At 55.3% G+C, this 24,827-nt stretch overlaps 2 protein-coding genes across 2 annotated transcripts; one reads left to right on the forward strand and one right to left on the reverse strand.

Annotated features, from left to right (window-relative positions):
• The first annotated feature begins 1,589 nt into the window (after positions 1-1,589).
• Positions 1,590-7,927, forward strand: LOC118243566 (cytochrome P450 4B1-like). The gene is made up of 12 exons (XM_035537726.1): positions 1,590-1,775; positions 2,626-2,767; positions 3,048-3,092; positions 3,594-3,721; positions 4,175-4,299; positions 4,393-4,544; positions 4,733-4,839; positions 5,635-5,825; positions 6,102-6,235; positions 6,657-6,721; positions 6,965-7,047; positions 7,759-7,927. Exons 1-12 carry the CDS (start codon positions 1,590-1,592, stop codon positions 7,925-7,927), a joined length of 1,527 nt encoding a protein of 508 aa, XP_035393619.1.
• Positions 7,928-14,419: 6,492 nt separating this feature from the next.
• On the reverse strand, positions 14,420-20,519 carry PDZK1IP1 (PDZK1 interacting protein 1). Its single transcript, XM_035537677.2, has 4 exons — positions 20,453-20,519; positions 16,224-16,332; positions 14,766-14,864; positions 14,420-14,492 (listed from the first exon to the last, which is right to left on the reverse strand). The coding sequence occupies exons 1-4, from the start codon at positions 20,517-20,519 to the stop codon at positions 14,420-14,422; spliced, it is 348 nt and encodes a 115-aa protein (XP_035393570.1).
• Between the last annotated feature and the right edge of the window lie 4,308 nt (positions 20,520-24,827).

Consider the following 24,827-nt stretch of genomic DNA (forward strand, 5'->3'; position numbering starts at 1 on the left):
TCTACAAAGACCAGCAGGGAGTTAGGCTGAGTCTTCCTGCTCTGTGCACTAGTTTACCCGTCCATGAAAAGAAAAGAAAGAAAAAAAAAAAAAGGATCATCACATAGGATGAGTCCAGCTTTCATGGCCGGGCACTTTCCCATGCTACACCCAAACGAGCACATGGTGAACTTCAGCCTGCTTTCATGTGCAACAGCCGAGCAACATACCCACCAGCCCTCGCTTGGGTTCACAGCTGCTGGACACTTCAAATCTGCCCAGGACTGTAATATAAAAGCCTGTACCCAGGGCTCTGTCTTTGCAATCATTAATTAACAAATATGCCACAAGCCAGCTGAGTTTCTCAGTTCACTAACCTTTAGTCACTGTCACAGGGTCAGGTAATTCATGGGTCTTGTAAGGTATTTCCATATAAACTTTCCATCTAAAGAGTTTAAATGTTTTCACTGGGGTTGTGCAGATTCATTTCAGCCAATGATCTCCAGGTCTCTGCCACTATAAAAAGGACACGTCTGGACAATGAACACCGGACAAACAGGAGTTTTTTTGCAGTAAAAACACTCTACCAGCAGAAAACACGGGCTTCAATTGGCTGTGGTCTAATTTAGACTGAAAGCTAAAGGAAAGTGTCCACGCTTCAGAAGACCCTGGTCTTTAGAGATCCAGGCACCCAAGTGGGAAATGATTTCAGCCCATCTTGGGATCCTTCTCTTTGCAATATGCCTGAAAACCAGCCACACGTGGTGGGCTTCCAGCCCAAGTCCCCCACCTGCCCTGCAGACAGAAGGAGGACCCACCAGGACAGGAGTGAACATCACCATACCATCACCCCTTCCTATCAGGTTAGATGTCCCTCAGTCTCGCTGCAGCCCTTTTCACTGCTCTGCTGCTCTCTAACTCCTTGTCTTACCTATTGAGTGATAATTCTTCTGAGCAATAATTTTGTATCCTGGCTTCTCTGTGACTGGGCCCCTTGGAGAACAGGGCCACGAAGCCTTGTGTGCTGGTCGGGTTTTGCCCATTCCCCTGCCTATAGTCCAGCAGTGCTGTGTGATGTTACAGTCACTAAGGGCACTGTTTTTACAGCTGAATGTGGCTGGATCAGTCCAGCATGTGTGTGTTGGACAGAAGTGGCCTGTTTGCTCCTCACTTCATGTAGTCAGAGGAAGGGCTATCAGACCTGAACGTGGCTTTGGCCAACTGGGCGTGGGCAAACGCAGCAGAGGTGGAGCCCTGTGCTGGCTGCAAGCACTTTCACTCACTGCTGGGATGTAACAGACTTCAGAAAAAGTAAATATTTATGGGATGTTTGCTAGCAAGCCACAGGTTGTTGGAAGCAGGTAAAAGGGTGAATAGGAAAAGCAGGAAGTTTGGTTATGGGCCAAGATGACGCATCACTTACCAGGACACTTCTGATGCTATAAATCTCACCCAGACTTCACACCAGCAGCACTTTGCCAGGCTCAGCTCCAGCAGAGGCAGAGGGAGAGGGCTTTTCCTGCACCTAGCCCCCCATGAGGCCCAGGCACAGGAGGAGCAGAAGAATAGGGAGAGGAGGGCAGTGTCAACACCTTGGATGCTGAGCCAGCATGGTGTCTCTGCTGGACAGCATAGCCAGACCTTCTGCTGTTGTTTTGCAGCTGCTTGTGGTGTTAGGTGTCATCTTCGTGCTACCGAAGGTGCTCAGGATCTACCGGGAGAGGAAGAAGCTCATCAAAGCCCTGGAGGCATTCCCTGGTCCCCCCAGACACTGGCTATATGGCCACAACCATCTGGTAAGGACAGAGCTGGGCTCAGCCGGGGTGGCTTTGTCCCAAAAACTGCACAAGGCATCTGTTAGGATGCGAGTGGGGGTGAAGGTGGCGTGTGCCATGTCCCCTGCTCACACCCCTTCCTAAGGAGAGGACCTCTTTGTACAGGGAGTGACAAGACTTTTGCAGGGCAGGCAGAAAATGTGACTAGATGTGAAATATGCATTATTATTATTCAAAAAAAAAACAAAGAGAGAGAGAGACATGTTGGTTTTGATCACGTACTTAAACATGTCATTAGATGATGTCTGGGACTTCCAAGAAGTTACTTAAGAGTGAGCAACCATGTCTCTTTTCTGCATTAAATCTTCTACCAACAAGAGTTTCGCCCCCCATACCCACTTAAGAGGAAATGGCCGTGTGAGCAGGGCATTTTATCACAGCCACTTTCATCCTTCTGAGGAGGTTTCTGCTTTCACCTTGCATGCCCAGCTTGCACAGCCAGATTGAGGAACAGGTCTGTAGCAGTAGCAGCGTTGGGCCCCCTGAACAGACACTGGGCACCCTCGCATTGCCCATGCCAGCTGTAGCTCCCCAGCGTGACACCAAGTCACTCCAACACCAGGCTGTCCTAACACAGCTCGGCTACAGCTGGGTCCCACCTTGGCACCATGGAGCGTGGCCATCTCAACACTTCCCCTTGCCACAGCCAACCTCTCCTCCACCTGCAGCGCGGAAAGCCCCCATGTCACGTCCACCACTCTCTGCTTCCCAGGAGAGGACACCTGGCATGTGCTTTCTGTGGGAGGGCAGGTTTTGCCTCTGCTCTCCCAGGCATGCCCCTCTTTTTCTGCCTAATTAACTGTCATTGCAGATAAACGGCAAAAAAATATTACCTTTGATGGTGTCATGGAGACAACAATACCCCTACGCCTTTCCCAGATGGTTTGGAATGGTGCTGCCTATCCTGGTAATCCACCATCCTGAATATGCCAAGAACATACTCGTCCGAGGGGGTAAGTGTCTTCACCTGGTTTGGGGAAGTCCTGTCCCATCCTTCACACTTCCCTACCAACAAAATCATGGGAAACTTGCCGGGAGCCATCCCTTCTGCTGGCTTCCTTCACAGCTATTGGAATTCCTTCTTTGCTCACCTTCTCAAACCACCAGCCCATCCCAGGTTTCTACATTGTGACTAAGAGGAGGGACTCTAGTGGCAATTTATCCTGAAATTATTTTTGTTATAATGCATTCATTAGATGCTTATACTGCTCTGGTCTTTATTTTGTTTCACAGATCCAAAGTCTAATATACTCTATAAATACTTAGCTGCCTGGATTTGTAAGTAATTTTCTTCCATTATCCCTTTCAACCAAGCTGCTCCTTTCATTATTCTCCTTCATCTTCCTTCATTTCACTTTCTTCCATCCTAAAACCAGAGCTCCCAAACGGGAGGGTTGGTTTGTGCAAGCACTAGCACCGGAGTTGCCCGCATTGCATATCGTCTGGCTTTGCCTCAGATCATACACCCTGGCCTGTGCAAGCCCGTGTGTCCAGCAAAATCTGGGGCAGAAAAACCAAGCGAGCAAGCCCTGTGCCTTCGCTACCACGGCTTTGGCAGAGAGCCAGTTTCAGAGCAAATTGGGCGTGCACAGCTGTTGGTGCAGGACACACGGACACGCTTCTCCTCCATCCAAAGAGCTCACAGCCTCAGGGAGGCTGTAGAAAAGGTTCCACCACCAAATCCTTCTCCTTCCGGACTCTTCATGTTAGCCTGCTCCTCAAACAAAAGAGTCACGTTCGAAGTCTGGAGTAGCTGACTGACACTTTTGGTGTCTCCAGGGCAGGGGCTGTTGACCCTGAATGGAACCAAGTGGTCTCAGCATCAGAAGCTGCTCGCTCCTGCGTTTCATTATGACATGCTGAAATCTTACGTGGCCCTGAGGTCCAACTCAGTCAAAGTGATGCTGGTGAGAATCATCATTCCTGACACTTTTAGCTTCTAACTGTACACCAGTGAAAATAATCAGGTGTGGGAATGAAGGAAGGAAAGAGACTGGACTTCGATTGTTCCTAGAATTTTGTTGAATTTTGGGGGGATTTTTGAAGTTCTGAAATTCCTCCCTCCACCTTCCTCTGGCAGTTGCACTTATTCTCTCTTTCATCTGCTTTCCAGTAAAATCAACTGCTAGAATATCCCTTCCTAGCCCAGGAACAGTAAACTTGGAAAAAGAAACGCACAGAATAGCTTGATTAAATTCACAGAATATGCATTGAACTAGGCCCTTTGTTGGAGAAAATAAAGTAATTAGCTTAGCAGTGTGGATCTGGGAAGAGGCAGGGATAGTGAAATATGACCTGATCGTACTGTGGCTGAGTCCGCTGTGGAAGTCCGTCCCTCTGTGTGCTTTCTCCACCACTAGGATAAATGGGAAAAGACCGGCACACAGAGGAAGTCAGTGGAGCTCTTTCAAGACATCAGCTTGATGACGCTAGACAACATCATGAAGTGTGCCTTCAGCTCTAACACCGACTGCCAGACTCAGAGGTCAGTGCATGAACCTCCAAATTCTGGGAGAACAAGTGCTCCTGTTTGCCCCACTCAATTGCCAACACCAACTTTAACTTTGGTCTCTCACAGCAACTCAGACTATTATATCAGAGCTGTTTATGAACTGAGCTGCCTCGTAAGCAAGAGAATACAGGCTTTACCTTACAGAGATGCCTTCTATGGCTGGACTCGCCAAGGCCGCAAGTTTCAGCATGCCTGCAAGCTGGCCTATGCCCACACAGGTATTTCTCCCTCTTTCTCTCCCAGCTAAACTTCTCACCCACTTGCAGCTGGAGCTCAGAGGGGGCCTTAGGCAGGCACTCACCAGAGAGTTAGGCATTAAACAGGGTCTAAGCCACTGACCCAGTATGGTACATGCTCTCTCCGGACGGCAGGATGCATCTAATGGATTGCTCATTCTTCTGTGCAGATAAAGTAATAAAAGAAAGAAAGTTACTGCTCTCCAGTGACAAGGAACTTCACAACATCCAGAAGAAGAGACACCTGGATTTTCTGGACATTCTTCTTTGTACCAAGGTGAATGTTTGAAATAATCCTGTCAGACACCAAGGACCTCATTTCTGCGGCACCAGGGATGCATCAGCAGGGAGCTCACCAGTTTGGGCTGGAGTTACTGGCAACAGCTCCCCCGCTCCCCATTTCCTAGCTTGGGAAAAGTCAGATTGAAAGGAAAGGTAACACCAATGTGTGAGGTGCGGTGACTGAGCATAAATAGCTCAGAATTTCATCTTCATTCTTCATTGTCATTGAGCACACTAACATTTTAAATGATGTGGGCTGTCAGAAACCTGAGAAGAGAGATCTTTGGAAAGGTTACAGGAAGGCCACCTTGGCTGTAGTCCTCTCAAGAGGTTTTGTTTGTTGCCATCTGTAGTTATGCCTCCACAGACATCTTCAGGTGCTCTGGACGGGAGCTGCCATTTGGTGTCCAGGAGACCCACTCTGTGCTCACTCTTCTTTCTGGAGCTACTGCTTTCTCTTGTGCTTAAACTAAAGTCAAACAAAGCAAATTACTGAAAAATGTAGCAGGGACCCTGGCAGGAGAACAAATATGGCATCCTGAAGGGCTGGGATCTGGTATCCCACCAAAGTCCAGCACTGTTGCTCTAATGATTGCAGAGTTGGCAGCCAGCAGCTCTGTTCTCACATTTATGGGATATATTTTCTGCTGGTTTAGTTCTTGATGTACAGGGAGATACAGGAGAAGCCAAATCAGGCCCTTCTTCATCAACATCCAGGATTGTTTCTATATCCAAATGAGCAAGTCCAATTAATGAGAGCTTGAGGATGATATATTCTTCTCTTTGTTAGGACGTGAATGGCGTTGGGCTATCCGATGAGGACCTGCGTGCCGAGGTGGACACGTTCATGTTTGAGGGTCATGACACCACAGCCAGTGGGATCTCCTGGCTCTTGTACTGCCTGGCGTTGCATCCGCAGTACCAGCAACAGTGCCGGGAGGAGATCCAGGGGATCCTGGGGGACCGAGACACCATTGAGTGGTGAGCTAGTACTCCTGGTTTCTTTGCTCTGAGCTCTTTCCACTTATTCTGAGAAGAAATCTCACTAATATCCACGTTATACTGTATCTGCACTGGCGCATTCTGCTTCCCACATAGCAAAGCTGGCAGCAAATGGAGGAATAGGGAAAGGAGAAATTCCAGTGGGAGATGGAAGACACAAAAGTCCAGACCACCCGGTGTGCAGGACAAGCCACGGCCACTGGTGTCCCCAGTGGTGCCACCCAAACACAGCCTGACCCCGTGGTTTGCTTGCAGGGAGGACCTGGGGAAGATGACATACACCACGATGTGCATCAAGGAGAGCCTGTGCCTCTTCCCACCGGTTCCTGTCTTGTCCCGACAGCTCTCTACACCTGTCACATTCTCTGATGGGCGCAGCTTACCTGCAGGTCCGCTGGATTTGTTCATCCTTCATGCTGCTGTCTATCACAAGAGGCTTCCAGCCTCTCTTCTCTCTCCAGGAGGCCTTGCAGGGCCACCACAGCTCACAGCCACAGTGAGCCTGGAAGGGTGGCTGGAAAAGGTCCGAGCACCTGCTCCAGGGAGTTCACAGAGTTCCAGGGGACGTGCAGAGTGCTGATCCTGGCCAAGAGTAAAAGTAAATCCACTGGTACCAGAGTGGGGCTCAGCTTTGAGGCCATTATTTCTTCCATGGGAGGGTTTCAGGGTTTGATCCACCTGAACGGGCTGGGAAATGTCTCTGCCAGATCTCCTGCCACAGCCCCTGCAGAGTCCGGGAAGGGAGGGAATCTCACAAACACTTCCCTGTGTCTTTGCTCTGAGGTGGTGAGAGTTTTTTATCGCTTCCAGGCTGCCAAGTTGTGTTGGACATATTTGCTATTCACAGGAACCAGGACGTGTGGGAAGACCCTGAGGTATGTTACCTTTATAGCAGGAAGAGGAGGTGATCTCTGAGCCCAGACATCCACTCCTCTTGAACAAGGCAGCCTGTGCCTTCCTGCCAATTGTAGTTGTTGTTTTGTTGGGGTTTTTGTTTTGTTTTGTTTGCCTCTAATTCCAACAGTCCATATCTAAATGCAAAGTTGGGGACCAGGGAGAACTTGGTGCTGCTCGTGCTAGGGCCAATGCTGACCACGCGGCCCTTGTTGCTCCCGCAGGTGTACGATCCCCTGAGGTTTTCTCCTGAGAACTCAGCACAGAGGCACTCCCACGCCTTCCTGCCCTTCTCTGCTGGATACAGGTGTGAAAACCTCAACCTTCATCCCGCTCCTTCCCCACAGGCTGCTTTGTATGGGACACCTCACCCAGAGCTCTGCCCCTCAGGCTAATCCCCCAGCACCCATGAGCCAGGTCAGCTTGGCCAACTCCGTAACAGTATCTCCACCAAGCTCCACCAGTTCCAGAGCATTTCCCACACCTGAGGCTCTGTGGTCACTGTAGGGCTTCACACACTTCTGTGGATTTGTGGAGGTATTTACAGTTCCTGTTGTCTGCACTGGGAAGAGGGGCTCTTAGGGGTTTAGGGGTAAATACCCAGCACACATCAAAGCCAAGCTGGATCTCCAAGTCGTTGTGGTTCCCCTGCCATTTCAAGAGATAGGTCTCCGTAACTTGCAAGAGGAGATACTTCACACAGAGCCAAAAATGACCTGTCTGAGGTCTCTGGGTTTTGAGCTGGATCCATACAGCTCTTTCTAGTAGAGAAAGCCCCAATTCTCTAATCTCATAACTTTTTCAATGCTTATTAATAAAAACCAGCAATACCCCACCCCAGAGCTGGATGCATTTTGGTGTGGCACAAGGGGGTTCCTAGATAAGATGTGTCACTGGACCCTCAGCAGATGGATACCCCAAAGGCACCACCCCAAGAACCTCACACCGGGGATGAGCCCAGTTCGGGGCTGGTCAGGGATGAAGGCCTCACCCGGAGCCTTTGTCGTCCTCTCCCCAGGAACTGCATCGGGCAGCAGTTTGCCATGAGCGAGATGAAGGTGGCCCTGGCCCTGACCCTGCTCTGCTTCGAGCTGCTCCCCAACCTGTCCAGGCCTCCTGTACTGAAAGCACAGCTCGTCCTCAAGTCCAGCAGTGGCATCCACCTGCACCTGAAGAAGATTCGCTGACCCTCTGGGGTACCACCAGCAGTTTCTTAAGGACCACCCTCCACCTGGAGACGTCCCCTGGCCGACCATGCCACCCTGCGGCCTTCCTGACCCCCAGGGACCCCCCCCACAGACCCTCCCTGGCCACCGTGTTCCTCACCCACACCGACCCCAACACTTAACCCCTTGCACCCAGCGGGTTCAGGTCCTCTCTTTGCACGGGGAACAGCGCTGCTGAGGGGGTTTTGCATCATGGCTGAGTTAGCCTTCATCTCCCCAAGGATCCTCTGTGTCCTCCTCATTTCCTTGCCTTCTCCTTGCGGTTTCCATCACCCACCCACGTGTCTGCACTGTTGCCTGCTACCCACTGGAACGGGGTGGATGCTCACGTCCCTAAAGCCTGCCTGCTGCCCCAGCACCATGTCCTCCCCCAGCCTGGGTGTGCTGGGAAGCAGAGCTCCTCCCTGCAGCCCAGGATCACTCCAGATGAAGCTCAGGGAGAAACCATCCCCTGACGGGCTGCGGGCTGGCGTTGTGCCGGGCACCGCAGACACGCAGGCCAGCAGGTTTTTCTGACCGCACGCTGAACTTCCTGGAGCTGAGGGTGCTCAGGAGCCGGATAACCTGGAGAAAACACTCAAATCTGTGTGTGCTTAGCCTTGTCCGCCCCCAAACGAGAAGAAAGCCGTGCGGAGGTGCTCCCTTTACACCTGGGGGTAGGACGAGGCCGGCAGACAGAGGCGGGGCTGTGCCCCTTGCTCTGCCCCTGCCCCACAGCCCGGGAGGGTGCAGCCCTGCCATTGTGTTTTCCCAAGCCACAAAGGCTGCCGAGGAGGTTTCTCGTCCCCGAGAAGGCCGCTCACACCCATCCCACACCACGGGTCACCAAGCCCTCGCCCTGGAGCATGTCAGTGTCTTGCGGTAAGGAAATAACCGCAACAACCTGGCTTTGAATGCAGCTGAACGAAAATTCCCCCCCAAACAGTGATGGCGATGACCAAATGGGCTTGCAAAATCCATCCCAGGTGGGAGAAGGGTCGGTCCCAAACCCTTTCCTGCAGAGGCTGAGAACTGGCGGCTGGGCGCACGAGTGAAAGACAAAAAGGTGGCACCAGGGAGCCGTGCTGCTGAGCCCGGAGGGGTGGAGGTGGTGGCGAGCTGGAGCAAGGGGACAGACGGATGTCCCCGCCGTGGGGACACGGGGCAGCGGCTGGGCAGGGGCCGTGCCCAGCTCCTGGGGAGCTGCGGGGCCGCGCTGCATCGCTAGGTGGCAGTGGGAGATGCGGAAACCCCAAATCCTCCTTTTTTCTTCCACCTTGGCTTCGGATGCGCCGCCTGTGCCCTCTGGGGGCTCGGGGGGGTGGGGGTGGGGGGCGGAGGATTAGGGCTGGGGGTCAGGGAGAGCTGCCACTGCCCCACACTCAGCAGGCAGTGGGGGAAACTGAGGCACGGGGGGGCTCAAGGGCAGGATCCGGACCTTCGTTGGGACATCGTCTGAAGGGCTGGGATGCTGCGCATCCCCTCGCAAGGAGTGGCTGGTATTTATTGTGCAAGGCAGCTGGAGGCAGGGTTCCTCTCCCCTACTAGATGCCCTACTAAGCAGCTGTTTGAAAGGATAAAATCCCCTGATCCTCGAGGGTCTGACTGCTGGAGCTGGGCGGTTGTTTGCAGGGCACACATGGTTTGTTTGCATGGGAACAATTTGCTGGTTTTGCTCTGCCACCTTCCTTGCACGTCAGACAATTCAGTCACAGATGAGGGAACAAGAAATGTGCCTCGCAGCTCTGCTGGCCTGCTGGCAATCCAGGCAGTGAGCCTGGGGAGCAGCTGGCCAGAGAGACCCGGCCCAGCCTCCTTGGTTGGGAAGGAAACTAGCTGGCACTCCAGGATGTCCCTGCAGCACCCCTACAAAGGTGACGAGCTGCCCAGGATCACCCCACTGACCGCCTGTTTGGCTTGCCAGGCTCCTTCTGGCTCTTCTGAACGGCTGAACCCCAACCACGTCCATCAGACGCCTTCCCTGGAAGAAAAGCTGTAGGAAATCTGCTCAGGAAAGAGGCAGAATTAATTCAACTTTTGATGCAAAACCCAAGTCATTGCTCCAGGCGGTGCTGACAATAATTGAAGGAGCCAGAACCACACATTTCAGAGTCCCAGCCTGGACAGAAGCACGCTTAACCTAGGTGTGCTATTTGACCCAGGCTCTGGGGGAAGGTGTCACCCTGCCACCACATCACAGGGCTGTCACAACCGGCAGGAAATCCTAAATTTCAGCTTATCCCGATCAAACCAGGTGACTCAAACATCCCTCCTGCCCTTAAATGCTCGCAGCATCTGGACAGCAGTGTGTCAAGCAGTGTGAGATAACCTCCGCTGCGGAGCCTGAACGGCTCCGAGGGCACCAAAAGCACCACGAGGAGCCGGCAGCGCTGGGTGATGGGGACCTCATCACCAAGCCTTGGCCCCAAAACACCTCCCTGCCAGGCAGTGACATTTCTGCACTGCCTCATCTCGCTCCCTCCATCACCATAGCTACAGCAGCCGCCAATGGCCGGGCGATTCCTTGCAGGGTACTACAAACCCTTGGGGAGATGCCTCCAGAGCCAGCCCCTTTGGCACGGAGACGATTCGGAGACCCCAGGCTGCGCACGCAGCACCTAAAATCCCTCTTTTCTTCTTTCCCTTTTTCTTTCTTTTTTTTTTTTTTTCTCTTTTTTTTTTTTCTTGAAGAACAAACAATGGAGCTAAAAGGTTGGGTATCAGGCCGATAATCATGAATGACGTGTCGTTATTACACGCCGCACATTCATTATCTCCCACTCCAGCCATGTCACAGACGGCTGGAGGAGGGCAGATAACGGGGTGCCTTCATGCAGATGGCTTATTATCAGGATGTTCCAGGAGGGGCTTTAAGACAGTTAGTGATGCTGTTTGCCAGTTAAAGATTAGAGACCCCAGAGAATAATTAACAATCCTAAAACCCGGTTTTTCTGCTGGATTCTTCTGCTTTCTCCCCCCTCCCCCGTCCTCTTTAATCTATTCACTCTAGCAGGTGTAATAAAGTGATAAGGACCGGCTCCGGGGATGTTTGTTTGGCTACTACGGGTGTATAAACCAACAATGGATGGTATTTTACTTCTGGCTTTCAGGGGCTTGAATCGAGACCAAAAACTTCGCAGCCCCCTTGCCCACACACATCCATCCTGCTCTCCCAGCTCCACCTGGACCAGCCACTCCGGTGCCACTGGGCTCCATCCCAAGGGGCCGTGACAGTCCCCTCCGCATGCCCACAGCCTCTGCCAGCATCCCCCCACTCCCCTGGGGGGTGCTAGGCTCCCTTTTTGCTTCTGCAGGTCCGAATCCCATCGCCTGGGTGCTGGGGAGCCCAGTAGCAGCATGTAAGCCCCAGGCTGTGCTGCATGGGGTCAGGGCTGGAGCTGACCTTCCTTCCAGCAGCCGTTCACCTGCACACAGCAAGTCCTTAATGAAACCACCTTGGAATAATTTGCATATCCTCCGGATTAAGCAAAACTAACCTTCCTTTGCGGGTGGTTTCGTGCATCTCTCCCCATCGGGCTGTGCGTGGGCATCAAGGGACGGGGTGGGTCTCCACCTGCCCACGCTGCTCCAGGGTTGTGGTCACTGCTGGAGCAGAAACATCTTAAACCTGTGCAGGCGGAGAGCCTCGCTAACCTCAGGGAGATCAGGGAATCACCTGGGGCACGTCGGGTGCTGCTGGTGGCCCTGGAGGGCAGCCCCAGCTCACGGGGTCAATGGGGTGGGTGCTGGGACACCTGGAGAAGTTGTCTTCCCAAACATGCTCTTCCGCCGGGGAGGGACGAGGCAGCGTTGCGCTTTAAGCAGCATCCCCTGCCCTATCAGCGAGAGATGAGATATCCTAATTATGGCAGTACAGGCGAGGATCCAGGCCGTATCAGCCAGCACAGAAAGGTAAACAAGAAATCCAACAATAGACCCTTAACACTCATTAGCAGTGTCAGATAATACCTCACTTTTCTACCTTTGGGGCTTAAAATCTAATTAAGATTTTTCCAACAATAAATTTCATTTCTGCTCATTCCCTTTTTGTTCTTTTGAGGCTGCTCGGCCTTGTTCGAAAGCCCCATCCCTCTCCTGGAGCACCCACGGCCACGAGGGGCAGGGGATGCTGAGCAGCTGAGCACCAGCCCCGCATCACCTGCCCCAAACCGGGGGATGGCTCATTCAGGGTGTGCACGAGGCAGGGAATGAGCTCGTTACTCATTATAAGGATGCTGTTTATAACTTCTTTTGCAACCAGGAGGTAAAAATTAATGGGTGCCCATCTTCTCGCCACACCCCCCAGCCGCAAGCCGGAGTGCTGACGCAGCGGGCAGGCAAAATGACTAATCCTCGGCAAATTCTGCTGAGCAAATCATTACCGGTGAACCCTGGGGATCTTGTTTGTCAAAGCCACGCAGTTTGGCACCCATGAATGAAAAGCCAGGGGAGCAGCCTTGACCAGGGGGCGAGCTGGGGGGGCTCACTTCCAGCCCCGTATCTGTTCCCCCAGGCAAGTCCCTAGGCACGGGGCAGTGCCTGGTTTTTCAATGCCCAGAGCCTTCCCCAGCCCCTGGGACATGAAAGCAGTGGGTCTGGCACACCCCAAAATCCCAGGACCCAGCCCCTAGCTGCCACCAGAAGGCTGCACCGTGGGGTTTGCCCCCCTGCAGCTCATCTGCCCGATTTTCCACCCCGCGTCGTTTCTTAATGCGAGCTGTGATTTCTCAACGCCGGCTCCGGAGGGCATTTTTCGAAAGGTTTCTCTGCATGATGTTCTGCGGGGAGATTCCTCTAGGGGTGGGCCTGTCACGAGGGTGCTCCCGGTTTGTACCATGCCTGGATTTCTGTGTCCCCACCCAGCAGGGACATCAAGTGTCACCTGTGGGAAGCCTCGGCCATAGGGCAGGAGCTTGCAGTGCTCAGCAGCACACGCATGGCATCACCAGCTCCAGCCCTGCTCCATCCCATGGTGCTCCCAGGGGACCTTTCTGGGCTGAGCTCCCCATTGGGACTCTTCAGGTTCGCTTTGGGGAAGAGCCAGCAGGTTTTGGTGCTGCAGGAAAACAGGGCGTTTTGCAAGCCCCTGCCTAGCAGGGAAACCTGCCTGTGCTGAAGGGCAGCTGCACCGGGAGGGTTTGGGGCTGTTAAGGTCACCAGCAGGTGTGGAGGAGCAGGGGACAGCCCTCGGAGCAGGACAGCCTGGCTGGCCTTAAGGACAGAGCCTCTTAACCCTTTCCCCATTGATCAGAGGGAGCATCCTGCAAGCTGCTGGCACAAGTGATTTCCCATTGAAGGCCAAGATGTTAACGGGTCCCGGCATCAACCTGTAAATGCCAACGCCTGGAAGCGATGGCACCCCCGTGAGCGCTTCCCAGACGCCATCCCTTCGGCAGAAAACCCCATCCCTTCGGCAGGAGGGAGCCAGGTTAATGAACAAACAGCCCCCGGGGGGAGAGGCTGGGTAGCCCAGAGCAGCCCCACAGCCACTGCCTGGCAACGCAGGGGAAGCGATTGCTTTGTGCTCAGCCTTCAGCCCTGGAAATGGCTCCCAGTTTGCTGCAGGTCTGCACCCTGTGGACGGTGGGATTCAGGGAGTGCTGCTCTCCTCCTGCCAAGCAGCGTTGGGAAGTGCGGGGCTGGAGCCGTGCCTCAGTTTCCCCACCTAGGGAATAACGGGGTGATGCTTGCCTCCCCTGCAGCCCTTCTCCACTTGGGGTGGCACAAACACCGAGCAAAATAAAAGTCCATCTCCTTTTTCTCTCCTCTGTTGACACATCAGCACAGGAAAAAGCGTTTTTGGCTTCATCTCAGCTAGGATATAAGGAACAGATCCTACCTGGGGGATCACGGGGGTGCTGACCCCTGTCTGAGCACCCTTCCCACCCTGCACCTCCTTCCCCGAACTGCCCGAAGGCTGGGAGCGCTGCGAGATGCCAGAAAGTCCTCCGGGTGATCAGGGAAATGACCCCGTATGCACAGCAATCCTCTTTATTGCTGGCAGGGAAGATATGTACAGGGGAAGAGATTTGTTCTGAAATGAAAACGCGTGCTGTAGGGCCTTTGCTCGTATAAAGGAGGGTGAGATGGTGAGATGAGAGCGGGTTTTCGATCAGCAACTTCCCAGAGGGCAGCTGGGGATGTGCGGGGGGAAAAAGGGGGGTCCCACACATCCCACAAGGACCCCCCGCGCATGTCCGGATCAGGTCAGCGTCCCCGTGGTGCAGGGGATGGGGGACATCAGCCTGGCCGAGCAGGGCTGGGGAGGCGACAGCCCCGCAGCGCTCCGGTGGGGCTGGCAGGGGGGCAGAGCAGCAGGTCCTGCAGCCGGGACGGGGGGGACGAGAAAGGCCTGGAGATGGCGGGGCTGGGGCAGGCTCCGTGCGGGGGGACGTCGGGGCGGAGGGTCCCGGTCACACCAGCGGGAGGCAGGGCGAGGGGTGGAGAAAGGAGGGGACAGAGGGACAGCCGGTGCTACATGGCGGTGGTCACCACCCTCTCCTCCGGCTCCAGCGTGTTCTCGTAGGCGTGCTTGCTCTCCTTGGACCTGGGTTGGGGGGAGAAGCACAGGCTGTTAGCTCGCCCCAGGGCTATGGCCAGCACCTCCAAAACCATGGCTGGGTGAGGCTGTGCTGCAGCAGCCCCAGGAGATGGTGCCCAGGACGTGCACTGCTGTCCTTCACCACCTTCTGCTTCCCCCTGCAGAGGATAAAAGCCCCAACAACCAGGTGCATGGGGCGGGAGACCCGGAGCAGGACAGAGGCCGTGGCTCTGTGTGAGCCCACGAGCCACAGCGAGGGGTCCCGAGCACGTCCCTCACCTGAAGTCGTTTGCGGTGCTCACGTATCTCCCGTCGTGGCTGTTGGATGTGACAGCCTCCTCCTTGCCCCCTGTGGTCACCCCTGACTCAACGTTATCCCTGCAGGGGGAGAGGAAAGAGCCTGTTAGCAGGGCAAGGGGAGAGCGGCTCGTAGTGGCGATGGCAGAGAGGAGGGCACAACTGTGACCCCCTTTCTCTTGCAGCTCAGAGGCCATGGGGATGTGGGACCTTCAGCCAAACCCATGGCCCTGGGTGGCTCTGACGGCATCCCAGAAGGATGTGGGACAGCAGAGGCTGAGCCACCCAGGTGGATTTGCAGGGCTGTGCCTATACCCTGAGTGCCAAGAGATGCTGCTCACGTTTGCCTCTCGGGGTGGAAGCACTGCTGGGGAACCCCAGCCACAAGCCCTACTGGGTGCTCCCAGCACCGGGGTCACAGTATCTGACACACGGGGTTGTTTTCTCCTGCCGACTGGTTTTTCCAGTTGCCTTCTGTGTAATCCGTTGCAAAATAATCACCCGCGGTCAGAAGCGACACAGGCAGATAAGCGGGGGCCGTGCCTCCGCCCGAGCCCTGGCGCAGAAGGGCGTGTGCATGCGTGCGTGCACGTCCCCGTGTGTGCACGTCCCCGTGTGTGCACGTCCCCGTGTGTGCACGGCTGAGCGTCTTCCTCCTGGCTGTGAGGCTGCACGGCTCCCTGAAGGAGCCATCCCACAGCAAATGGGTGCTCAACCTCAGCCTGGAGGCTGCGGGTTCACCCCTTGCTGCCTCCCTGGTGCCTGCCCATGGGCGATTCCCCAGCCTTTCCCAAGGAACAGCCTTGAGCAGGCGGTAGCTCGAGCCCGTAGCTGCTGCCAAGGCGGCAGTGCAGAGCTGGCAGCGCACCCAGCCACTGCGTTGCTGCTGTCCCTTCGGAAGAGAGGCCGGATTCAAGAATCTGCCACCCCCAGCTGTCCCCAGCCCTGCCACTGGGCCCTCCAGGCTGGGAAGGAGCAGCCTGGCGTGGGCTGACGGGCACAGGGGGGACGCAGGGCGGCAGGGACTGGTGCCAAGTCCACTGAGACGCAGGCTGCAGGGCACGTTCAGTCCTTGTCCCTTGTCGACTTTGGGCTCGGGTTCAAGATCGAGTTCCTGCAGCCGAGCAAGGCACGGGGCAGCTGAGCGAGCTCAGCATGCAGCGAGCAAGAGGTGCCAGCCCCGCGCCGCCGGCTCCACCACGGGTCAAGTCCACATCGCTGCCCCGGGGCTGGGGCTGCTCGGCCGCCTCGCTCTGCTGCCGGCTCCTCTCCTGCCTTGGCTCAGTCTGCTTCACTAATTGAAATGTTTTGGGCTTGTTTTCACCCCCAAAAATGCTTGGCTTTGTGCCATGATCACAGTGCTGCCAGCACCAGCACTGTGTGACAGAGGCGCTGGGTGCATCCCCTGCCAGCCCGAGCATCCCTGGCCCCAGCACTCACCTCTTCTTATTACACCAGAACCTGTTGACCACAAAGACGATCGCCACCAGGACCAGGAACACCACCACTGCGATGACACCTTGCGCCCACGGCTGGAGTTTACCCCTGGCTGCAGGGAAAAAAAAAAAAAAAAAGGACAAAAGTGATAAGAAATGTATTCGTGTGCTTTGCCTTCTGAGCTGAGCTTCTCCATCAATGTCCAGCCATGAGTTCAGCCCTACAAAGCTGAGCAGAGCACGTTGCTGCTTACGTGTCTGCCTGTGCTGACATGACGCACACAGATCTGGGAGCTGCTGTGTGTGCCCATGCGTGTACAGAGAGCAAAGGGGGGATGCAGATGCCCCTGGGACTGGTGGCACAGCGCAGTAGGAGGGTATTCGCCCAAAATAGTGGGGGAAAGCGGGCAGAGGGGTTCCAACAAACGGCTCAGAGCACACATGCCGCAGGCATTGCTCCCGGCTTGTTTTCCAAACGCCGCACAGGGTGATAAGTGACAGCAGTGAGGTTGTAAAATTCCGCTGTCACTCTCGCAGCAAACCGCTGCCACCGTGGATTTGGGTAAAATCCGCCCTTCAGCAAGTTTCCAGAGCAGCAAACTGATTTACGACGGGAAATTGAAGGCCGAGCGGTTCAGAGCAACAGCCAACGGCACAAAAGCCAGGCGGGGCTGGCGGCGGGGAGCTGCGGCATCCCTGTCACCCTGGGGGACATAGCCGAGCCCCCCTGCCTCCAGTCTCTTTCATGGGGTAACGCTGCCTTTGCCCGAGCTGCCTGCGGGCACACGGAGCTCCTGGAGGAGGACCAGGAGCAGCTGAAGTGCTGACCTGCAGCGCCTCGTCTCACGCTGGTGCTGCTCACGTGGAGTCTGGCTCAACACGTGTGCTCGCAGGAGCGTCGGGAGAACAAGGGCTCATTTTTCTGTAGCCATGCCCGAGCGGTGACTTGGCCGCGGGTGGGACGGCTGTGAGACGTGTTCCTGCAAACAGGAGAAACTCCAGGGCAGGACAGAAAGAGGAGGAACCCTTGTCTCAGCGCTTCCTGGGACGGCTGCTCCTTGCTTCTCCACAACGGAGCACCCAGACATTCCCGAACCCGCCCTGAGCACCGTCCTGGGTATCAGCACCACCACCAAAAGCAGAGCTCGTCAGCGCAGACACATCCCTTGAGGACTTAATTACTGCTTCAATCAAGCAAGGCTTTCCTTCTTCCTCAGCTCCTTGCCCACGAAGGAAGCCCTGGCATGTGCGGATGGGGCTGCTGGAGGCAGCCAGCCCCAAGCGCTCCCCCCAGGTCACAGCCTCTGCCACCGCGTCCCCAGCCCCAGCACAGCCGCTTCAGCCTGACACCGGAGCTTCATGCTGGCTGAACACTTTGTCCAGACAAATCTCTGCTCTAAGCTGCAAACAGCCCTCACCAGAGGCAATAAAGGCGCACTGTGCAACCTGTGTTTGCAAACCAATCATCCAGGCAGCTACACGCCGCCTCTGCTGCCGGCTGCCATCTCACCTGCCGGCTCTGCTCTGGGGGAGACGGTGACAAAGACCCCCACCTCCTTGAATACTTATCACAAGGGGCTTTTATTTAAATAAGAAAAGTAATATAAATACAGACCCAAACTCTCCCGCCTCTCCTGTGTTTCGGGAGGCCGCTGGCTCACCGCCGGCAGGTTTTGGGGAGCGGTGACCCCGCGGCGGAGCAGGAGGTGACAGCAGCCCCAGCAGCGGCTCTCGGCCGCCTCCCTCCCCGCACAGCCACCGCAGCGTGTTTACTGCAAGGTCCCGGGGCCAAAACTCAGCTGGGAGGAATTCAGGCGGAAATTCCCTCTTGTGTCAGCAGCATGCTTTGCCTGCAGCCCCCTCAAATCCCTGGGCTGCTGGTGCCAGTGGCGTGGGGATGGCGGCGGGGGGAAGGGCAGGGCTCAGTCCTCACCTGCATGGTCTGGTGGGCAGGAGATGCTCCTGCCCTGTCAAACAGCCCCAAAGATACCTTTTACCCCCACCCCGAGGCCTGACCAGCTTTGTTTCCTCCCTCGCTCTGTCCTTGGCTGTTTTCTCGGCCAGATTTATTTATTATTTGTGTTTTATTTTTCCTGCTGAGGCCATGGTTTCCAGTCCGAGCCCAGGAAGGGAGGTCCAGGTCCAGCCCAGGATGAGTTTGCTGCTGGGGTTAAGGAAGTTCAAGGTCAGCCTGGGTTTGAATTTCCATCTGACCATCAAGAAACTCTTCTGTGCTGGGCAGGTGAGGCTGCCCAGAGAGGTCGTGGGGTCTCCTCCTTGGCGATCTTCAAACCTGGACCTGGTCCTGGGCACCCTGCTCTGGGTGGCCCTGCCTGAGCAGGGGTTGGAGCAGGTGACCCCCAGAGGCCTCTTCCCACCTCAGCTATTCTGAGATTTTATGAATTCAGCAGTGACCCAGATCTCCAAGTTTCCTTCTCACAGTCTTCTAGCAGAGAAGGTGAGAAGATAAAACATTGGAAACATCTTCCAATCAGCTATGTTCAGGAATTAGAGCTTTTCCAAGCAAAATCTCACTCAGACAGCTGTTTCCGTGAGATTTCAGAGCATCCAAAGCTGAAGGGACAAACAGCAAACCAAAATCAAACTATTCTGGCTTCGAGCAGCCTGGTGGAGCCCGGCTGCCAGGGGAGGTGAGGAGCCAGGGCGTAAACCTGAGCAGGGGATGCACAGAGCTGGGGCAACAGAGGCTGGGACGGGCCCCTGACCTTGCTCCTTCTTGAGCCTAAACCAAAGCAGAGGCAGAGAGCCCGGCAATGTGGGTGAGCCCTGGGGCCATGCAGCACGTGCTGCTCGCCTGTGGCCCCTCCAAGGGGACCAAAACCAAGCAGGGCTGGCAGTGGGAAGGGCAGGCACCGCTGCTGCAGGCTGAAATATCCCCGTGGGACAGGGGCTGCACTCATCCATACAGAAGAAGGGTTGGGAATAGGGCAGAGACAAGTGTCTGCACCCAGGGGTTGGTGAGATCTTATCAGGGAGTGAGTGCATAGACGGCAGCCCTGCCTGGCACCGCCACGGGCTGGAGCACACACTTTGGCCTGGGAGGGATGGCAGGCAGGGCGGGTGACTCTCACTTGTCTTCCCTGACAATTTTTTAAGAGGGACATCCCTCCCAGAACAGCCACACAGCCTCCTCTCTCTTCTGCCCTGTGGCAATGGTGGGTTGTCCCGCAGTGAGCAAGAACTCCCCAGCCAACTAACCAACGTGGGGCGCAGCCTCTGCGCTCCCTGACAGGCGTGTGCCCATCCCTCTGCAGCTCCAGCTGAGATCGAGGAAAGCATCGATGCCAAAATAAGCCCTGGTGCACACTGTAACTCCATTTCCATTCTCAAAGTCTCGTCTTTAGACACACAGACAACTTCTGGTGCATCTTCCCTGAGTGCTTGGAAAGCATCGGCTGTTCTCCGAGTTTTGCTATGTCTGAGAAAGTTGTGCCAGGCTCTGAGTCCTCATTAAAGGCTTTTTTTCCTCTCAAAGCAACAGCAAAACTTTCAATCCTGCTGACGGTGGAGACCCCACGCTGTTAAATCCTTCGCAAGTTGGTAAACAAATACAGGAAGAGCGGTCAAGGCTGGGGCATCAGGAGGAGAAAGGGGGACGGAATTTTCCAGCGCTTTGGCGGGGCCAGATGGGTTTTAATTACTCCTGATTATTTGTAGTGTCAGACAAGTCCTTCCCTGCATTTCATGAAAATAATGTCATAGCAATAGGAAGTTTCTCTCTAAAGCCTTCAGGAAGGGAACGGAAGCCCAATTTGCGGAGGGAAATATCTCCCCCCTGCCACCTCACCAGCGATCAAAAGTACAGGAAAACCTGCGAGCCCTCGGAATGAGAAGGAAAAGCAACCCAGCGCAATGCTTTCCTGGGGCCGAGAGCGAGAAGAAAGGAAAAATAAATAAATAAATAAAATAAGCCTTAAGGCAACACGCTGCTCGTCTCAGAGCGCACGGTGCTGCGGGGATAAATCAGAGCCGCTCTATCGCCGCCTAACCCTGCGAGCTGAGCTCCTATCGGCACCTCCAGAGACAGGTGAAGCGAGCAGCGAGCCCATGAACCCTCTAAAGGGATTTTTCCTATTCCTGAGGCGCTTTTCCCATTCCCAGGAAGCTCTCCCGGGGCTGCCCCCTGCCCCGGAACCTCCCCAGCGCGCCCCCCGCTCCCCGTGCCTCAGTTTCCCCGGGCGCGGGGCAGCAGCGGGGGCTGCCGGCTCTTACCTTCCTGGCAGCTTGCGGGCTCCAGCGCCAGGAGGAGCCCGAGGGCGACGAGCCCCAGGGCCGGCATGGTGCGGGGACGGTGCGGGGACGGTGCGGGGCTGCGGTGCGGGGCGGTGCGGAGCGGCCCCTGCTCGCCGGGGAAGAGCCGCGCTGCGCTCGGCGCCCTCCCTCCCGCAGGAATGAGCCGGGTAAATTATCAAACTCATTAACAGGGAGGCTGATGCTCACACCTGGCTATTCAAACCCCTGCCCCGGGAAGGGGAGGGCTGGGGGGGGGGCGGAGGAGGTGGCTCCTTTTTTTTTTTTTTTTTTTTTTTCGCTGCCAAGGCTGCCGGGGAATCTGGGGGCAAGGCGACTTGAACCTGACGTTCCCTTCGGGGCTTGGAAGGGAGCCGAGCCTCCCAGCTGACATTTGCATGGGCGCAGGAGGAAGCAGCACCTCCCCGAGCCGCGCAAATCTCTGCCGATCACGCCTGGGGCATGCGGGCTGAGAGCTGCAAGCTGGGAGCTGGGACCCCCCCACACCCAGCTCCCCTCTCCCCCAGCGCCCCCTTCCCACCCTGCCACCGAGCAGGGCCCTGCCTGGGACCCCCAACCACCCTCCTGGGGCTGGGAGGCCGGGGGAGCCACCGCATCCCGACGTGGACCCCCGCGTTTTGCTGCTCAGCCCGAGAAAGAGGGGTGCAAAGAGAGAGAAACGCTTCTGTTCTTTTCATCAAGCGCCATAAACAACCTAGGAAAACACATTTACAGTTTAGAAACCTCCCTTTATTAAAGCAGCTGATTGCTGCCTCCCCTATCCCACGCCTTGTTAAACGGGGAGGCTGTCAAACACCACGAACACAGCGCTCGTTTTATTGAGCCTTTGGGACTCTTCCCAAATTTCTTCTGACACCAGAAGAGAGAGAAACACCCAATGAAGCGCGGCATGGCTGCTGCTGCGGGTGGGAAGGCGTGGTGCTGGGGCTGGGGCTGGGGCTGGGGCAGGAGCCCAGCAGCTCCCCAGCACATCAGGCTTTGGACAGCTGACGGGTCAGCGTGCAGAAGAGCTGAAGCTGCTTGGCTTCGTGGCTGCTCAACCTCGGTTACACCCCAAGGGAATTTTGGAACTGGGAGCCAGCGGTGTCGTCGTCGTTCCCCTCGCTGCATCTCCCAGCCCTCCCACGAGCAGGGTGTGAGCATCCCGCTCCGTGCCTGCACACCTCCCCGTGCAGGATTTCCCCTCTCCATTCCTCCTCTTCCCCCTGGACCTAAAATCAACGTTATTTATGCTGGAAATGGGCCGGAGCTGGCCTGCAGGCCAGCTCCCAGCTCTCTCACCGTTCCTTTGGGCACCTTGCCATGCCCCGATCCCCGCGTGCAGCGTGGGTGAGCCTCCTCCTAACCCCGCTGACTATTCTTGCAACCAGCAAGGGAGGGACTCCCCGAGGCGGGGACCGTCCCCGCGCACCTGGGAAGGACGTGGGATAACCGGGACCTGCCCATAGCAAGGTCCTGCGAAAACAATCCTGCTGTGAAGCGAAAGGGATGAGTTGGCTTACAAAGAAATAATAACGAGAGTGAACTTTGGTTTCCCAAGGACTCGCTGGTGTGTCTCCCATTCCGGGGAAACGTGCAGAGACTGTGATCACTGCTGACTGCTTGTCACTTGTCTCTTAGCAAAACCCGGGGGGGGGGGGGGGGAGGGGAAAAAAGGCTTCTCCAGGCTTCTGTCTGGAGCAGAAGCCCTTACCAGCAGAAGCCCTAGAGCACCCAGTCCTGCCGCTGCCTTTAGAAAATTCAGTGCCTGAGACACCCCCTGCTAATTGCTACCCACCCTGCAGTCACAGCAGAGCTGGTGGGGTTTCCCTATCCCTCCTCCACCCTTACTCCAGGACATCTTCTCATCACCCCTGCCCAGCCCAGCCCCAGGGATTTCAGGGGGATTTTCCAAGGGTAGGGATGTCTCCTAAGCTGGGGGGCATGGCAGACCAAGAGGTGAAGGCAGGGCTGCTAGGCAGGGGTCTTGCTATCAGCTCCCTCCTTAGGAGCAAAACCCACTTTACCATCACACGTTCCCCCATGTATAAGAAACTTAAGGAAGTGTTCTTGTTCTGTCCTTGGTCATGAGGCCAGGGAATCATTCCTTTGCTTATCTCAAAGCTTACCTATGCTCCAAGGCATCTGCTTAACCCATGGCAGCCATTAGGGAGGTATGCACTATTGTGGCCAGAGGTGCACGATTGTGGCTCAAAGCACCGTGGCACCTGCGGGGTTGCATATCGCTCAGTCTGCCCCGGGGGGATGAGAAACTGCAAGCAGCTTTAGCGGTGGTGGGCTTAGTGCAGGGGCCAAGTCAGAAATTTCAGCAAATAATTTCCCACCTGCTTTGTCCCTCTATGATTCTGGCAGTGGAAGCACACGATGTGCAGAGACAAGGAGCTGCGAGTTCCCACGGCAGCACTTTGGGAATCTCACCAGCCCTCACATTTATGCTCTCGGCAGCACATAGATGTGGTTGGTCAAACCCCTATGGGCCCATTTTACAGATGGGGGAAACTGAGGCACAGAAGGAGCAATCCCTTCGGCAGTGCTCAGCCAAAGCCTGGCTGGAGCCAGCCCCAGCCCAGCTCTCTCCGAGGGCCTCCTGTGAGCCGCTGCCCATACAACAAGCCTCCTGCAAAGCCAGGTCTTGGTGTCTCGGGATTTGTGCTGACATCCTCCAAAATTTGATTTTTTTTTTTTTCCCCAAAGAAATAACGTCTTTTTTTTAAGCCAAAATTAACATTTGCTCAGAGCGCATTCCTGAGCCTAAAACGTGTTCCTGGGTGATATGGCTCAGAGCGCAGATGCCAGTTCCTCTTCAAAAACGTTTGTGGGGCTCCGCGTTTGGATGGAGGTTATTTGTCTTTCTCCTTCACTTCCTTCCTCCCTCCCTCCTTCCTTCCCTCCTTCATCCTCCCCATCTCCTCCCACTTCATCAGAAAGAGACAAACAAATTAAGAAACAAAATAGGTAAGAGCAAGCCTGAACAGCCCCTTTTCTTTAGAAAAGACCCCTTTTTCCTTTAAAAAACAAAACAATAAATTTATGCTTAAGTGGTTGCTCCAAAAAGAAAAGGAAAACAAGCAAACAAACAAACCCCCAATTTTTTAATTGTTTGGTAATTTTTTGACATTTTCCATCAAAAAATATTCCCAGCCTGCCCCAGAACTCCCCCATTTCCCATCGCCACTGACTTCCAGATCTCAGGTGGAGCACCTGGTGCAAACCCTGCTGCAGACGGCATGGCTCCAAGTGCAAGCCTTCAGTGAGGGGGGGCGAGACCGACGCTTGCATGGGGGTTTTGTGGATTTCCCCCCCTCCTTCTGTGCTGCCTGGCCTCCTGGGCAGGGTCAGGCAAGGCGCTGTTGGCAGGACTCGCCTCCCGCAATGAGTGAGCTATTTCATCGGCCGGTTACTCAGTGGCGGACCAACCTGGCGGCCAGCTTGTGCAAGCAGAGCCAGGCAGACCCCGATGTCTGCCCTTAAAGCCCATCCACTCCTCCCCACTGCCATGGGCAGGGATGTCTCCCACCACACCAGGGTGCTCCAAGCCCCATCCGACCCAGCGCTGAACACTTCTTGTGATGGGGCATCCGCAGCTTCTCTGGGCAGCTGTTCCAGTGCCTCGCCACCCTCATCATGAAAAATTTCTCCCTTATATCCAATACAAATCTGGCTCCCTCCTCTCCCCAGCTGCCTGTTTGCACACAGCTGCCAGGATTTGCCCTCTGAGAGCTCCTGGACCCACAGAGTAAAGGAGGCTCAGTGCCTGCTGGGGCTCTGAAAACACATCCCCAGTAAACTCATCCCTTCAAGCTGGAGACATTAGGCTAAGAAAACAACCGCCCAATCCACCCCTCCGTGCCTCTGGTCTTCCATACTGCTGCTGGAAGGGCCCACATTATCGATTCCCCCTCGTCTTTGTGCACCCCTGATAATTTCAGAGCGCGGCTGCCGCGCTGCCGGGGCAGCAGATAGCCGGGATCCCGCCACGAGGTGCTCAGGGAGGGAGAAGGGAGCTGGGTCGTGCTTGGATATTCCCTCCTGCCCAGCGATATCAAGTGGAATGAATAATTCACTATCTGATCATCTCTAATCTTCGTCCCATAAAATCAGCAGCAAGCTGGGAGGGTTTTTGAAGCCTCCAGCTGCATTGGCTGATAAGGCATGAGGCAGGAAAGATTGGAAACCCATAAAAATGATAATCTCGGGCTCCAGTGTAACTTGGTGGAAGGGTTTTCTCCTGTCCTTTCATTAAGGATGGATTTCATGATCTTCCTTAAATAACAACAAGCCTCCTCACGAGGAATCTCCCATCTGAAAGCTGATTGCATCATCATTAGGAAACGGG

The sequence above is a fragment of the Cygnus atratus genome, chromosome 8, assembly GCF_013377495.2.
Source record: "Cygnus atratus isolate AKBS03 ecotype Queensland, Australia chromosome 8, CAtr_DNAZoo_HiC_assembly, whole genome shotgun sequence".
In the NCBI taxonomy this organism is placed as follows: Eukaryota; Metazoa; Chordata; class Aves; order Anseriformes; family Anatidae; genus Cygnus; species Cygnus atratus.